This window comes from Liolophura sinensis, chromosome 6 (assembly GCF_032854445.1).
Source record: "Liolophura sinensis isolate JHLJ2023 chromosome 6, CUHK_Ljap_v2, whole genome shotgun sequence".
Lineage (NCBI taxonomy): Eukaryota > Metazoa > Mollusca > Polyplacophora > Chitonida > Chitonidae > Liolophura > Liolophura sinensis.
In genome coordinates this window covers 71,129,419-71,144,028 of record NC_088300.1, presented here as the reverse complement: position 1 = coordinate 71,144,028, position 14,610 = coordinate 71,129,419, and the positions used below count along the sequence as shown (strand labels likewise).

Genomic DNA, 14,610 nt, shown 5'->3' with positions numbered 1-14,610 from the left:
ACTCTAAATCCAGGGCATTTAAACAGACATTCTCCACTTGCCATAAGTACACAGACAAATTAATATATAATTCAGCATGTCCCTAAACGCTGGTGAAAACTAAATTATTCTGGGCCTAATAATGCATACTCACAACATCATCAATATGCGGATCATCATCACAGAGTTTACGATCCAGATTTTTGTTGAGGCGACTGACAACAAAATTGCGATAGTTTTCATCTTCCATCAGTTTCTTGACGCGTCCTTGTTTGAAGATACTGAGGCCTTGCCCATCCATGACACTGGTGATGACCTCCTTCAGGAACTGCTGGTTCTCACTTAAAGTAACGACAGGAGAAATTCTGTTATTAGTATCATCACTCTCCCAGCATGACGGCAGTATAACGTGTCACATGTTTGTGAAACATTCCAGCCCTGAACGGTTAACTGACCCAATGAATAGGTAACTGACCACCACTAATAATTTTTGTTTTCACATATTTTACTTATATGTACAGTTCTATTGTCATTTATTCGTGTGAGCATGTTTTGGTGGTGAACTGCACATGGCCACTTTAGTCAGATAAACATCTGATCACAAGGTAAATATCTCAGAAACTTCTGAACATGAAACCTGGGCAGCTAGTGCCCAAAGGACTATTATAAGCCAAATATCTCGCAAACATTAAAACATAAAAGCTGGGCAGTGCCCAGAGGAAACTATAGCACTTCCCCATTAAGATTTAACAAATCTCATGAAAAAAGCTACAGCTAATTAATCAGCATTAAAAGTGGATTTAAGTCTGTGATTTTATAGATCAGTAAGTCATTCCTTTAATTCAGAAAGTTAGGTTGTCATCATTCACAGGCCGACAACATGTGTGAACGCAATGCATGTATCAGTTATAATTGTTAATTATTAAACACATGCCCACTTGTAACTGTAATACGCTGTCCCCAAATTGAAAAAGAAAAGGTTTTTATTGCAGCACTATAGTAATCAATCACAAAAAAAAAAAATTAAAAAAGATTTACAACCAGTTAAAAATGAGGTAATTCTAAAAATAATTGTCAATAATAACTGTAGTTTCATTACCTAAAGCATCAATTTACACTAACGAGGTCATTTATTGCCATGGAGATTGAATTGGGTGACATGTAGTATAACCTCTTCTGTAACATATAATACATTCTCATCACAGAGATTCATTGATGTCACCATGACAACCATGACATCTTAAAGTTGACTTCATTGTCCAACAGCAGGTCCTTCAACACAGTTTCTATTTGTGTCATTTGTTCGTGATTTCCAAATCTATAAGAGGCTTTTCAGGACTGCTAAACCAGAACAAGAACAGACCTTCTGACCAGCACATTCCATCCGTTTACTCTCAAGATCATATTTGTGCTATATCTTATCTCTATGCCTAGCTTTATGCAGTTCCTTACTGCTTGAGATTTGAAAACGTTCAGCAGGAAGTCAGAGAAAAACAGGACATATGAGCAAATATTTTACTGCCCTGTTATTAGTACATGCACAATGAACAACCTGTTAAAAACTGAAACTTTCTATTCCTAGTATTCCTATGCAAAAAAAAAGCTTTAGACACCCCTGCTATATATTTATACTTTCAGTGTCAAAGAAATATGTTTCTTGGGATTGTTTGCAATACTGGGCAGAATCTTGGAATTAGTTATGGAATCTATGGTACAGAAATCGCTCCTGGAATACCTGTCATTCAATCTTACAGACCCTGTGACCCTGAATTGGGCTGAAAAAAGCCGCCATTACCAATCCCAGTGCTCTACTGCACGGCCTTGAGGCAGCAGCCAGTAAATTGAATTTCTACCCATTAGTGGTATACAGTATTGGTTTTCTATCTGTAGTTGTAGCTGCAAGCAATGACCAGGTTGTGGTTCTCACCCCAGCCAGAAATTATCCCTGCTGCCAGCTATGGTTACTTGGAAGCTATGGAACAGGGACTGCTTTATCCTGGAGTAAGCCACAAATGGCTGCTTCGACTATCACAGTTTGATGAGCCAGGATTTGCCATAAAAAAGACAATGAGTTTTTGGATTGAAAACTGAAGTGGGATAATTTTAGTAGAAAATTTTCTATAACAAGGAAAGATGTAGAAAAAAGAGAGACAACCAGAATAACGATACTAATACATAAGTCTACATGTGCCTATAGTATTATCTCATTATTAAAGAGACAAACAGAATAATGATACTGGTATGCAAGCCTACACGTGCCTATAGTATTATCTCATTATTAAAGAGACAAATAGAATAATGATACTGGTATGCAAGCCTGCACGTGCCTATAGTATTATCTCATTATTAAAGAGACAAATAGAATAATGATACTGGTATGCAAGCCTACACGTGCCTTTAGTAGTATCTCATTATTAAAGGGACAAATAGAATAACGATACTGGTACGCAAGTCTACACATGCCTTCAGTAGTATCTCATTATTAAAGGGACAAACAGAATAACGATACTGGTACGCAAGTCTGCACGTGCCTTTAGTAGTATCTCATTATTAAAGAGACACAAAGAATAATGATACTGGTATGTAAGTCTAAACGTGCCTTTAGTACTATCTCATTATTAAGAGACAACCAGAATAATGATACTGGGAAAATTAGTCTACATGTGCCTTTAGTATTATCTCATTATTAAAGAGACAAACAAAATTATGATACTGGTACGTAAGTCTACACGAACCTAGAAAATGTTCTCATTATGAGTCATCAACTTGTGGATTCCTCCCACCAGAATACTGGTTGCCGTCATACAAGAGAAATATTCTTAAGTACAGTGTAAAACACCAATCAAATAAATAAATAAATCAACTTGTGGTAAGATGCAACCTTCCAATGAATATGTATTATCACTCATCAAGGACGTGCTCATCTCCGGTATCAGGTCATAGTAAAAAATTTTGCCTAGTGGTGAAAGGTATTAAACACACTGCATGTAAAATAGATGACATGGTTACAGGACAGTTCAGGTACATTGGAGTACTAGCACTGGAGTACTAACTGCCACGTAATAGGCACTTATGACGTCTTATTATATGAAGTCTCAGCAAATGCAAGTACGTTTTTAATCCTTTTTTCATTACTCAAAAATGATTTTCCCTGCCCTTAAAAGAGAGACATTTTTTCAGAGAGATTTTTTTTTTTTTTTTTTTGATTGTTGTTTTACGCCGTACTCAAGAATATTTCACTTATACGACGGCGGTCAGCATTATGGTGGGTGGAAACCGGGCAGAACCCGGGGGAAACCCACGACCATCCGCAGGTTGCTGAAAACCTTCCCACGTACGGCCGGAGAGGAAGCCAGCATAGGCTGGTCTTGAACTCACAGTGACTGCATTGGTGAGAGGCTTCTGGGTCACTACGCTGCGCTAGCGCGCTAACCGACTGAACCATGGAGGCCCCTTTTCAGAGACATAAAACTGGAGAAGGCTACATCTACCAACCAGTATAACTTCATAAGGATAGTTATTTCATGGAAGCAAAAGCTTAATTATTCCTGTTTTATGAAACAAGGTTCTGTCCATACAACAGCAAACATTTCCTACAGGCATACAGATAGAGCCAACAGGATGTAGAATCAGTCACTCTGTATTGTAAAGCATGCTGTCCAAGACAAATCCAAAGCAAGGCGCATAACAGTCCACAAACCCTTTATACTGTGGCCTTCTTAGAGAGAATTTAGTGGCAGCATTACAGTGCAGTGAAAATGTCATGGATATTTGTTTTATTTACTTGTTTGGTATTTTACGCCATAAAAAAGCCGAGTACCTGTTGGAGGCAGTCCTGGAATCATATGCAGTGTGTTTTGTGTCCTTTTGCTTCCTGCTTGTAGCGTGCTTCACCAGCCCAGATTTCTCAACCAAAGCTTTTCTGTTACCTGTACACATCAAAACAGTAAAGGCTGAAGATTTTCAGGTAGACAAGGCCCAAAAAAAGTTAAGATATCAGCATTTTCAGGATAGATCACATAATTATCAAAATATCTAAATACCTGCATAACCCTAATTCAAACTAAGTCAAAGTAAGAGAATCACTTTTTTGCCTCTTTTTTGTGATGAAGAATAAAAATGCTATAAATACTGTTCTGGGCATGATCAAATGTGAAGACTAATTACCTAGTGGTGCAAAGGGCTTGTTGGGTTTTGGGATGCCAGGGCTACTCATGCTTCTCTCAACCCTCTCCTGCTTGTTGGACCCTGAGCATGCAAAATAATGCACATTTATATTCCATTTTCATTACTAGTTAATGTCTTTGTTATGACATACAGACCAATTATTGCCTTTGAACAAGAAAATTATTACAATTTTTCATCATAATTTTTATTGCTTTTCAGAAAACAAAGCATTATTACTTTATAGTTATAAATGATTTTTGTATGGCTAGTGGGTGTTGAAGGGGCTCATGGAGTGACAAAAACTTTAGATAGAAGAAGTGGCTTACCAAAGAACTCTGAGATGGTGTTGGAGGTAGACTGGGCGATGTCTGTCAGCTCATTGCTGATAGTGGAGATGATAGAGGTTGGGGTGGATGAACGCTCGGAGTCAGACAGTGGCTATTGGTAGGGAGAGACAATATACAACAAATTACAATGTTTATTATAATATGTACAAATGTCTACTGATTTTCCTCCATCTTTATATATTTGATATATTCGAATGGTGTTTTACATAAGAATATTTCACTTACGCAACGCCGGCCAGCGTTATGGTGAGAGGAAACCCAACATCATCTGCAGGTTACTGAAGGATCTTCTCACTTAAGGCCATTTTCATGCAGATTTCTCAACTTATAATGTAATATAATATCAGGTAATTTAAGGTATCAAAGAAAGTAGACAAGACTTGGGGGAAACCCACCTTATTTCATGTACATAAAGACATACAATCAGATTTCAAAGTCTTGATGCAATGGGAGACTCAGGGACAAGCATCACAACAGGTTCAAATCACAATAGAACACATCAGTTTTCTTCTGTGATGTTGATGGCTTGTGTACTTCATATGTGTTTTATGAACACACATACACTGATAAGTGTGATGTAATACAGGAAAAGAACAAGAGTTCATACCAATTCATGATTCTGCAAAAGGGAAGAATTCACCATTCCTGTCACTTTTCACATTAGTGTGTACTTTGTAATTTTCTTGTGTTTAGAGAAATCCATATACCACAAATCATGAACCAAAGGTTTATTTATATATCTGTTTCTGACAGGACTATTCATAATGGTACCTGTCTGGAAGATAAAAATCAACTTTCCAGTATGAAATACAAGTTCGTTCAATCTCCTCAGTGTCACATCCAAAAAACACTCACCTTGAGACCAGGTTTCCGAGAAGAGTTGGATCCTGACGAGGGGCTAAGTCTGGCCCCTGACTGGCCTAGTGATGAGAGGAGACCTGGCTGGGGCGAAACTCGTGGGCTGGAGTGGGCTGCCGGCGGCAAGCTGGCTGGCAATGACTGCTGCGTGAGCAGTGGAGGAGGGTGGTGTCCACTGGTTTTGGGTGGGGCCTTTAGCTGGGGACTCTTCGGGGGCTTCTCATATTTGTCAAAGGCAGAATTTGCACTCTTGTTTAGGGGCTGTGCCAGGGGGTGTTGTTTAGTGCCCACCACCCCAGGTGTGGGGGGCGTGTCACTAGTACTGCTGGTCAGGTCCAACGAAGCTGTGCTTTCCTCCGTGCTGCTTATATGAGAAATAACAACAGTCACATAATCCAGTTAAGCAGTTTATATATGTGATCTCAGCAATATATACATGTATCTTAACATTCAACTTTGTAAACAATATTAACAAAAAGTCTATAAATCAATTTTATCCTATCATTTTTTTTTAGTTAACAGGACTTGTGAGGGAGAGATAGAAATGTTATTTCATGAACACGCTTCAAAAAATTCAATTCTAAAAATCTGAACTAATCAATTTTTCAAATTAAACAGTATTTTCCCTTGAATCAATATATAGTTTAACTGACTGACTTTGAATAGCTCTCAAAAAGTTACACGACACAAATACACGTACATTAAAGCATCTACGAGAGTGAAAGAGCTGTGCTTACCTAGTGATTGATCGGCTTGTGGCTGACACATTACCAGAGTCATACACGAACCGTTTCTCTTCCTGATGACAAACGAAAAATTCATGACATTTACTGCTCAGAAAACTGCTGAGTGAGTTCTGGTATGACATCTCATACCTGAGCTCACAAAGTGACCTTAGACATCAGTGAAAATTTTAATCACTGATTTTGGTATGTTCCTTTCAATTATTTTAGCTGAAATTTCTACAAAACTTAGCCAAACTTTATGTTCTCAAACAATATTTTACCCTTGTCACATCAGAAATAATAATTTTAAAGCGCTTAGAAATTTTGATTTCAGTCTAAGATCATTTCATGATCCAAAGCATATTTATTTATTTATTTGACTGATGCTTTAGGCTGTACTCTAGAATATTTCACTTATATGATGGCGGCCAACATTATGGTGGGAGGAAACTGGGCAGAGCTCCGGGGAAACTCACAACCATCCGCAGGTTGCTGACAAACCTTCCCACGTACGGCCGGAGAGGAAGCCAGCATGAGCTGTACTTGAACTAGCAGCGACCCCATTGGTGAGAGGCCTCTGGGTCATTACGCTGGCTAGCGTGCTAACCAACTGAGCCACGGGGGCCCCTCCAAAGCATATGATTCAACAGTTCTTATAATATATACAGCACTACATAATGCAGGCTACAGCAGAAGGTATGGAAAATTTGGCAACACTCAGTTTATGTATTTTGCTGTTCCCACTGATGAGCTTTACAAACAATAATGTTTCAACTCATTGATTTAGTAGTTTTGTTCACTTTAAAACATTTTCCATTCTTAAAAGAAAACACCACTTAATTCATATCAGTTTTACCCGAAGTGAAATTCTAACGTCTATAGTCACTATGCCAGATTTGTTTGTGATTTTTGTTAAGAAACTGATGGCTTCAAACATAAAAAAAAACAAGTAAAAGTTGCACCCCTTTCGGGGTTACAACACTGAGAACCCAAAATCTGTCATCCATCAACCAATGATATGGCACTGTACCCTCTGTTACGTCACTGGTTTGGTTATTTTGCACACAACACACAAACTGGCTGTTCTTAGTCGACACAGCAAAAATAATACATCCAAGCACTGAAGAGCTCAGGGTACAAATACAGGACTAGTTTGTGTGTTAAAGCCAACATTATGTAGTTGTATTCATACTGTATTCAGTCAACAGAAACATGCATACAAAAAAAATACCATCAACAGAAATCTTCAAAACTCTACTTTTCTTGACAGTCAACATCGTTGGAGAGATTAAAATAAACAATATATTAAATCACTATGATCATGTATAAGGTAACACCACTGTAACAACAGCTACTAAATACTCAAAGGTCTTTTGTCTTACTTACTATAGTTAAATGTCTAATTATCCCCTGATAAATCTTACCGTAGGTGGGTCCTCGCCAGTGCCGGCCTCTGGTGGCCGGACTTGCTCCTGGCTGTAGGTGGGGCTGGACGATTCATCAGAGCTTAGGTCACTCTCTGGCATGGAGAAGGCGGAGTCACTGTGGGTAACGGGTGTGTCGGGCACTTGCAGCTGACTAGGGGGCATGAATACCTTGGAGGATTCCACGGCCAAAACCTGATCTTCAGCGTAAAAGGCTAAGGAGCAAACACCAAAGGAACGATTACAGACATAGAGAACAAAGCATGCACAATGAGCATCTGTTACAACTGCCAAATGTTTTTGCATCTCAACATAGAAAATTTTGTTTGACAATTTTGTAGGACAATCCTTATCTGAGAGCTTAAAATTTATCACAAGTCAAAACACCCAGCATTCTAATCAAAAGAGAGCCATTAAACTTTTTAAGAGCAAATTTTGTTAAAAGGCACAAGAGGTTTTACCCAAAAAATCCACAATATACAAACACTAGCCTGTTTCTGCCTGCTGTTTTGAACTGTTTGTGTTATGTTTATTATAAACTAGATTCAACAAAAGCAGGATTTTACAACATGCACATAATATTATTTTCTTATATGATTGCCATTTTAATGTTGCAAGATTTCTTATGTTTGTCTGGCTAAAGCAAACCCAGCCCAGTTAAGACAGGGCCGGTGAGCAGACAGATGACCTGACTGGGCCACAAATGTGCCATATATCATGTATCAGCGTGTGGGAAGGAGAATGAAAATAAGCGATGAAGAAGTGTTAAATGAGATGTCTATCGCACCTGGTGTATCCCCATCTATCTCACTGTTGACTATGTCTGTGACAAAATCACTGAGAGATGAGTAGGATGAACTGGTACTGTCTGCTCCATCACTGTCACTACCACTCTCGTCTGCAACAAGAAAACATGGCAAATTACAATGTTTTATGTACACGCGTATACATCACTTATCCACTTTCTGAATGGCATTTTAATCAAATACATACATGCACATGTACTTCTTCTTACACTTTCATAATTTAATATTCAGGAAGATAATAAACAAATCTGTCAAACTTGTGTATATGACCTAAACTTTCTCTGACCAAATTACTCTTTTTGCCAGATTCTGAGAGTTCTTGGAAAGTGTTTCATGGTTTGGTTGGAAGGCAGGATGCTATGTTTCAGCACCAAAAACAATTAGGTCACAGTAATCATCACCAGAGACACATATATCATTTTCTGACTGATTCTTACGTTTGTTCTGCCAAACTGATGTAACATATTTTGTAACATATGAAAAGACAATTTAAACAAAAGACATGTAAATGCAGTGCTTCCACCAGTAAGGTTTCTGTGATTGCACTGCTAGCCGAGTCCTTCAGGAATGTTACAACAGGTCATCAACCGATTGTGTCTCCACTGAGAAACTGATATTTATTACCACACAACCTACTGACTACAAAAAACTGACATGTTCTTGCTCATCAAAAGTTTGAAACAAGATTTATTAAAAAAAAGCGCCACCAACATGCAAAGAATTCAAATCTGACTTTAAGTTTCCACCACAAATACATAAAGCATGCCACTTTTGTATTACAAAAGATATACAAATATTATAACAATTATCATGTCTCGTTATGGTACATGAATACTAGAGTGAGCAAAAATAATAATGATAAATTTATAATTCCTTTTTTTTTTATCCCTAGACAGACCGGGGGCCAGTTGTTCTAAAGTGTATTAAATTTAAGTATCATCCTCAAACCAAGTAAATGACAATAAGGCTGCACTGAACTGAGGCTGTTCTTCTGTTTAAAAGGTGCATTTCTAGGAGCCAGCTGTCGTTAGGTAGACCTCAGAAAATGGCTAATGATAAGTTTCTGAGTTAAAGCGGCATAAGCTAATTAAGACCTAGCTTTAAGACAGATCTTAATTTTGTAAAATGGTTTGGCCCATGATAAAGGTTATGTGCTCTTTAAATCCATTCAGAGGTAATATAAAAATCCTGGTCCTAATTAAATACAACAGACAGCTTCGTCAACGCCGTCAAATATGTATTTTCTTCTTCGGTACCTAAGCTTAAAAAGATTATTTCATCTCTTTATTAAAAGATTATTTAAGATCTCTTGACATTTCTGTGCCTCTTTTTTTTTCACATTCTGTTTCTTAGAAAACAGAAGTGTCACCATCACGAAATAACCTACGCATACATACTGCAGGCTTTAATAGGCAAGTGTCCACTTCTTGTAGTTTCATGCCTCAAAAAGTAACTTCTCATTATGTCATAGTCGCTGTTGTGCAAGAGAGAGGCAATTCACAGCAGCCCTATGGAATAAAGCTAATGCCCTGCTTAAGTCCAAATACACCTTTGAACAACTGGACCCAATAGATATTTTCTGTCTAAAGTATAACACTTAACATATAATAGTATACACATCCATACGACCTGGGATTCAGTTTATAATGGGCAGTATGCATTTGCTTTTATATTGCCTATGCAGGTGTCAAATCAAACCCAACCATCAAAAGAGCCTGTTGTTCTCCCATGACTACAGAGGTGCTAGTTCATACATGCATATGTATCAGTTATGAACTACCTCACCTATATCACAGCACACTCATAAAAAGCTGCTTCATCTAACAAATTAAAATTCTTGCACAACAACACAATGGTAGCCCATCCCTAGGCACATGTACCCTGTAAATCAATCTAGAACAGCTGTCTGGATGAAATGTCACCATTTATTGCATGCCTATATGCTCAGCCATGGCAGCTGCCTTAAGTGCCAGCCAGCAAAACTACAGTTACCAAACACACAATAATTGCACTGGGCTGGATGATCAATATGTCATGACTTACTGGCCAACACTGCTCACAAGGATTTACAGTGTCTCCAACGCCAATACCCTCACACAGCCACTACAGACTCTGGCAGTGTGCATGACTGGTACATTCTAAATGTTTACTCTGTCCAGGACACAAGCTTCACTGCTTTAATAGGTGGAGAATTGGAGACAATTAATTGTTGTACATACACGTATATGTACATGTATATGTAGTTTGTCTACCAGCTTGATGCTACATTGTATCAACTGTTTTGGTGTTTATATGATGGTGACCAGCATTATGGTGGGAGGAAACTGGGCAGAGCCCGGGGAACGCAAAATTATCCCCAGGTTGCTGGCCGATCTTCCCACTAACAGATGAAGTGATGCTACGTGATGGTTCTATATGATCGCTATTTTCACTTTTTATTTTCATTTACAACCAGTTAAAAATCACTGGATCTAGATAGCAAATATGTGCTGCTACAATTTCAGATAATAATCACAATGCTGTACCTGTACACGTAGTTTTGCATGATTCTTCATAATGTATGGTCCTTTCCCATAGCCTGATTCAATGGTGATACATGTATGTAATCTTTTAGCAAAAATCGTATGTATGCACAACTACATGTCGTTGACATGTACATAAATATTACAATGTACCTGTACATGTATCTGCACATGTACCTGTCAACATGGGCAACATAAACCATAACACTGCCATTTTGAGCTATCAACGGCCATAACAGTCAAGTGCTGCCATTTTTTATTTACCAGTATTAAAATATGCACTATCAATATATGTATTTCATGCGTATAGCTTAATTCCCCTTTGATTATGCCACCCTACGTATTTTGCAAAATATATCCTTTGTTTAAACATTTTTAATCAACATATATACAAGTGTATTTAAGCAGCACAAATATTCTTATTGTCAAGCTATATATACATGTACATGTAGGGCTCAAGCATAAATGTTGCCATATATCTGTATGAAGAAAGTATGTACATGCAGATGTACATTATATACCAGTACAGTATATATATATATGAATATAGCCATTATGTTTTGGAGCTATAGGCAAACAAAGTTACTGATGTATTACCCAGCACTTCAGACAGTGACATTTTGCTGAAGCCAGGTGGTGCGCATATAATCACAGTGGAATCAGCTCCAGGTACTTCATCAATGTCAAAGTGATTCACTGCAAATCTCTCCCCACACCAAAATTAATACTACACACAGTTCAGCCGGTAATAATGATAAATAATGCTTTACTCAACCCAGGTAATCAGTGAATCCCAAATGTCACTCATTAGTGGACAGAGAGCAATTAGTTGATTATGTACAGTGTGTAGTGAATGTGCTCTCGCCGAGGTCCATATTGATGCCGATGAGGTAGTTATAGAGTTGTACACACATTGGGCATAAAGGTACATAGTATTACATGTAAATGTTAACGTATTGTTCCATCAAGTACTGACGAAAGTCTATATTTGATGGATACAGGCCAACGTTTGAAAATTAAAATCGGGACCTGCAGCCCTTAACTTTCAGACACATACCTAACAGTTGACGACTAGGAAAGCCAACTGTCAACTGAAGGAAGGACCACGTCAAAATTCAGTCCACTATATGTACATAAGTGTTGTGACTAGCTGATAGTATAAATATAAAGTCAGGATCCATGCCAAAAGCAGAAACTAATATGTATAGCAACATGATCTGTGCCAATTTCTTTGATACAATATATACTTGTTTGATCAACAAAATGGTTGGGGAAGTTCTGAACATATCTGTATGTATGTAGTTAAACCATTCTATGATGCCCTAACTGTTTCACACATACACGGTTCAATTGTCCTTTTTGCAAAATAAGGAAGATTCCTCAGGTGTATAAAAGGATAGTACATGTACAAGTCTGTGCAAGTTGTCATATCATTATTGCTGCCGCCCTGACATCATTCCACAAACATCTGAATTTGACTGTTTCAAGCATCATCCCAAAGAAGTCAGGTAAACCTGAAAAAAGGAACTTGTATGAAGGCATTGTCAATCTAGTTACCAAGGCTACCTGTGAATATGGAAAGTGTAAGTTAACTGAGACACCTAAATGTATTCACCATAAATTGTATCTCAAAGACTACACAAGTTACAACTTTAAGATACAAATGTATAATTATATTTTGACACAATGAGTTGTCCATCTGGTTACCATGGTGACTTTGGAACTGGACATGTGTAGGTCACCACACATCATACTTATCAATATGTATCTGTTCCCAAATCACTAACCGTGTATTCATCAAGCTCTAGGAGGCATTGTCTGGACACAAACAATTATCCTTGTATTTGTTATTGTAGTGAAAGGTTAATGGCAATGTGGTTAACGTAGAAAGCTGCAAACTATTCACTCTGCCATCAGAGTGGAACAATACCCTAAAGACTAAAACTATACATGTACACAAAGCTTTAAAACGCTAGCAGTAAGAGTTCTGACAATCCTATGCATATGGGCACAAGGACAAAATTGTCATAACTATTTACTACGTATAAAAAATGTGTAAAATCAAGAAAACAAAATTGTTGATATATGTCACATAAATCAGTCTTGAATGTCTCCATCCTGAACTGCACACAGTTCTCAGTATTTTTTTTTTTTAAATAAAAACTTTGCGAGGCAAACTCACTGTCCATTTTTTTCTTTGATGAACATGCAGTTAACTGATAGATACCATACATATGCTTGTGAGTTTTTCTGCTAACACAATGTGTATTTGACAGTATTTGATTTGGAAGCATTACTCAAGCACAAAAACTCAATTTCATTTTTCATAGAAAAAATAAATAAATTCCCCCCAGCTTATTTAGCCTGACTTGAAGAGACCCACACATATTCAATCCCTTGCCTCAGGAGATACCAGGGATACTGCTCAGATTGTCTTAACACGGCTAAATTAAACCTAGCCAGCAGCAAACTTCTGGGACTTCAACAGGTCTAAGTGATGTAATGGAACAATCACTTTACAGAGAAAAATAACTGCAAATGTTGTAATCATCTTAAAAAAGTTGTTTATCCTATGCCTAAAAATCAATAGCAAGAGCTTTTAAGTTTGGGGTTGCCATTTTGCTAATGTATTTCTTAGCTTCCACAATGGCTTACATAGACGAGCTGTTATCCTTGAAAAGGAACAAGTATTACTTATATGTACGCATAATTTTGTATTTTTATTACAATTCTTTTTTCTCACTAGTTCATCTGAGCATAAGGTCTACAAACAGGACATTAAAACTTAAAACTAATGTCCATTTTAAATTCCACAGATAAATGGTTTTGCAAATGCTGAAATCAAGTTTTGATTATGTACACGAAACCTTTCTGTTACAATACAAAAACACTGTAACCTGGATTTTAAACACATTATACAGCACATTACACTGCAGAGAGAGTATTTAATCCTCTACTGAAAGGTGATAGGTTATTTTATATCAGCAAGCATGAAACACTTGATTGATACTTATACATGTCAATTATTTAAACTGCACACAATGCACACCTGGTTTATGTCTTTGTTGTTTCATTATAATTCTCACCCAGTTCTACTTTAATACTAATGTATATGTTCCGAAAAAGAAATCCCATATGTCATTGATGGCTGATCAAATTTACTGCAAATTGATTGCAAAGATTTTAGCCGCAGCATGTAACAGCTGACAGTGGCAGGTATTCAAAGTGTACAACGGGTTCATGTCTCTAATGTTTGCATCATTAAACTCTGTCAATTTGACATTTTTTAATATGAGCATACACATGTTGTACAGTTCTCGGACTGATCCAGAGAAGTTGAGTCTCAATGGCTGATTAAATTTACAAAGAAGTAAATGCCAAGCTTTTAGACATGGTATCAGTTGTTTATTACCACACCTTGTAACGGCAGTGCTTGAGCATTTAAATGTATTTGGGAGAGAAATATGTTTTGTAATGGAAGTTGAATTTACAAAACATAAATGTGATGGGCAGCTGAAACACAAGTTGACCTACTCTTAAGTTAATGCAGTAAGTGTTGGAATAATGAAAATCACCTATCTACAAAATACAACATACATGTACACAGAGGAGGCTTACCTCTTAATAAATGTGGTTACAACAAGAAGCTAGTCAAGAAAAGTCAGGTAAAATGTTTACAATAATCCCTTGTTGTGGTGCACACTGCCTTTAAATTTGCCCTTACAAGATATGTACATGTTCCCTCTGGGGAGGAGCACTTTATACTGCGTTGTGATCTCGGT

General features: G+C 37.4%; 1 protein-coding gene across 8 annotated transcripts in view; it reads right to left on the bottom strand.

The window, feature by feature from the left end:
* Window positions 1-14,610, bottom strand: part of LOC135466455 (MAP kinase-activating death domain protein-like) — a 56,836-nt gene that overhangs the window by 20,248 nt on the left and 21,978 nt on the right. For 7 of the 8 annotated variants that reach the window (XR_010444116.1, XM_064743929.1, XM_064743932.1 and 4 more), the window contains 8 exons: window positions 8,288-8,398; window positions 7,501-7,715; window positions 6,089-6,150; window positions 5,349-5,715; window positions 4,473-4,584; window positions 4,147-4,227; window positions 3,800-3,908; window positions 134-320 (listed from right to left, as the gene is read on the bottom strand). Coding sequence is in view for 7 of the 8 variants with exons in the window: in XM_064743929.1 (XP_064599999.1) it covers window positions 134-320; window positions 3,800-3,908; window positions 4,147-4,227; window positions 4,473-4,584; window positions 5,349-5,715; window positions 6,089-6,150; window positions 7,501-7,715; window positions 8,288-8,398 (1,244 nt within the window). In the remaining variant the exon portion in view is untranslated. The remainder of the gene's footprint in view (window positions 1-133; window positions 321-3,799; window positions 3,909-4,146; window positions 4,228-4,472; window positions 4,585-5,348; window positions 5,716-6,088; window positions 6,151-7,500; window positions 7,716-8,287; window positions 8,399-14,610) is intronic. The other variant, XM_064743931.1, reaches the window with a different exon arrangement.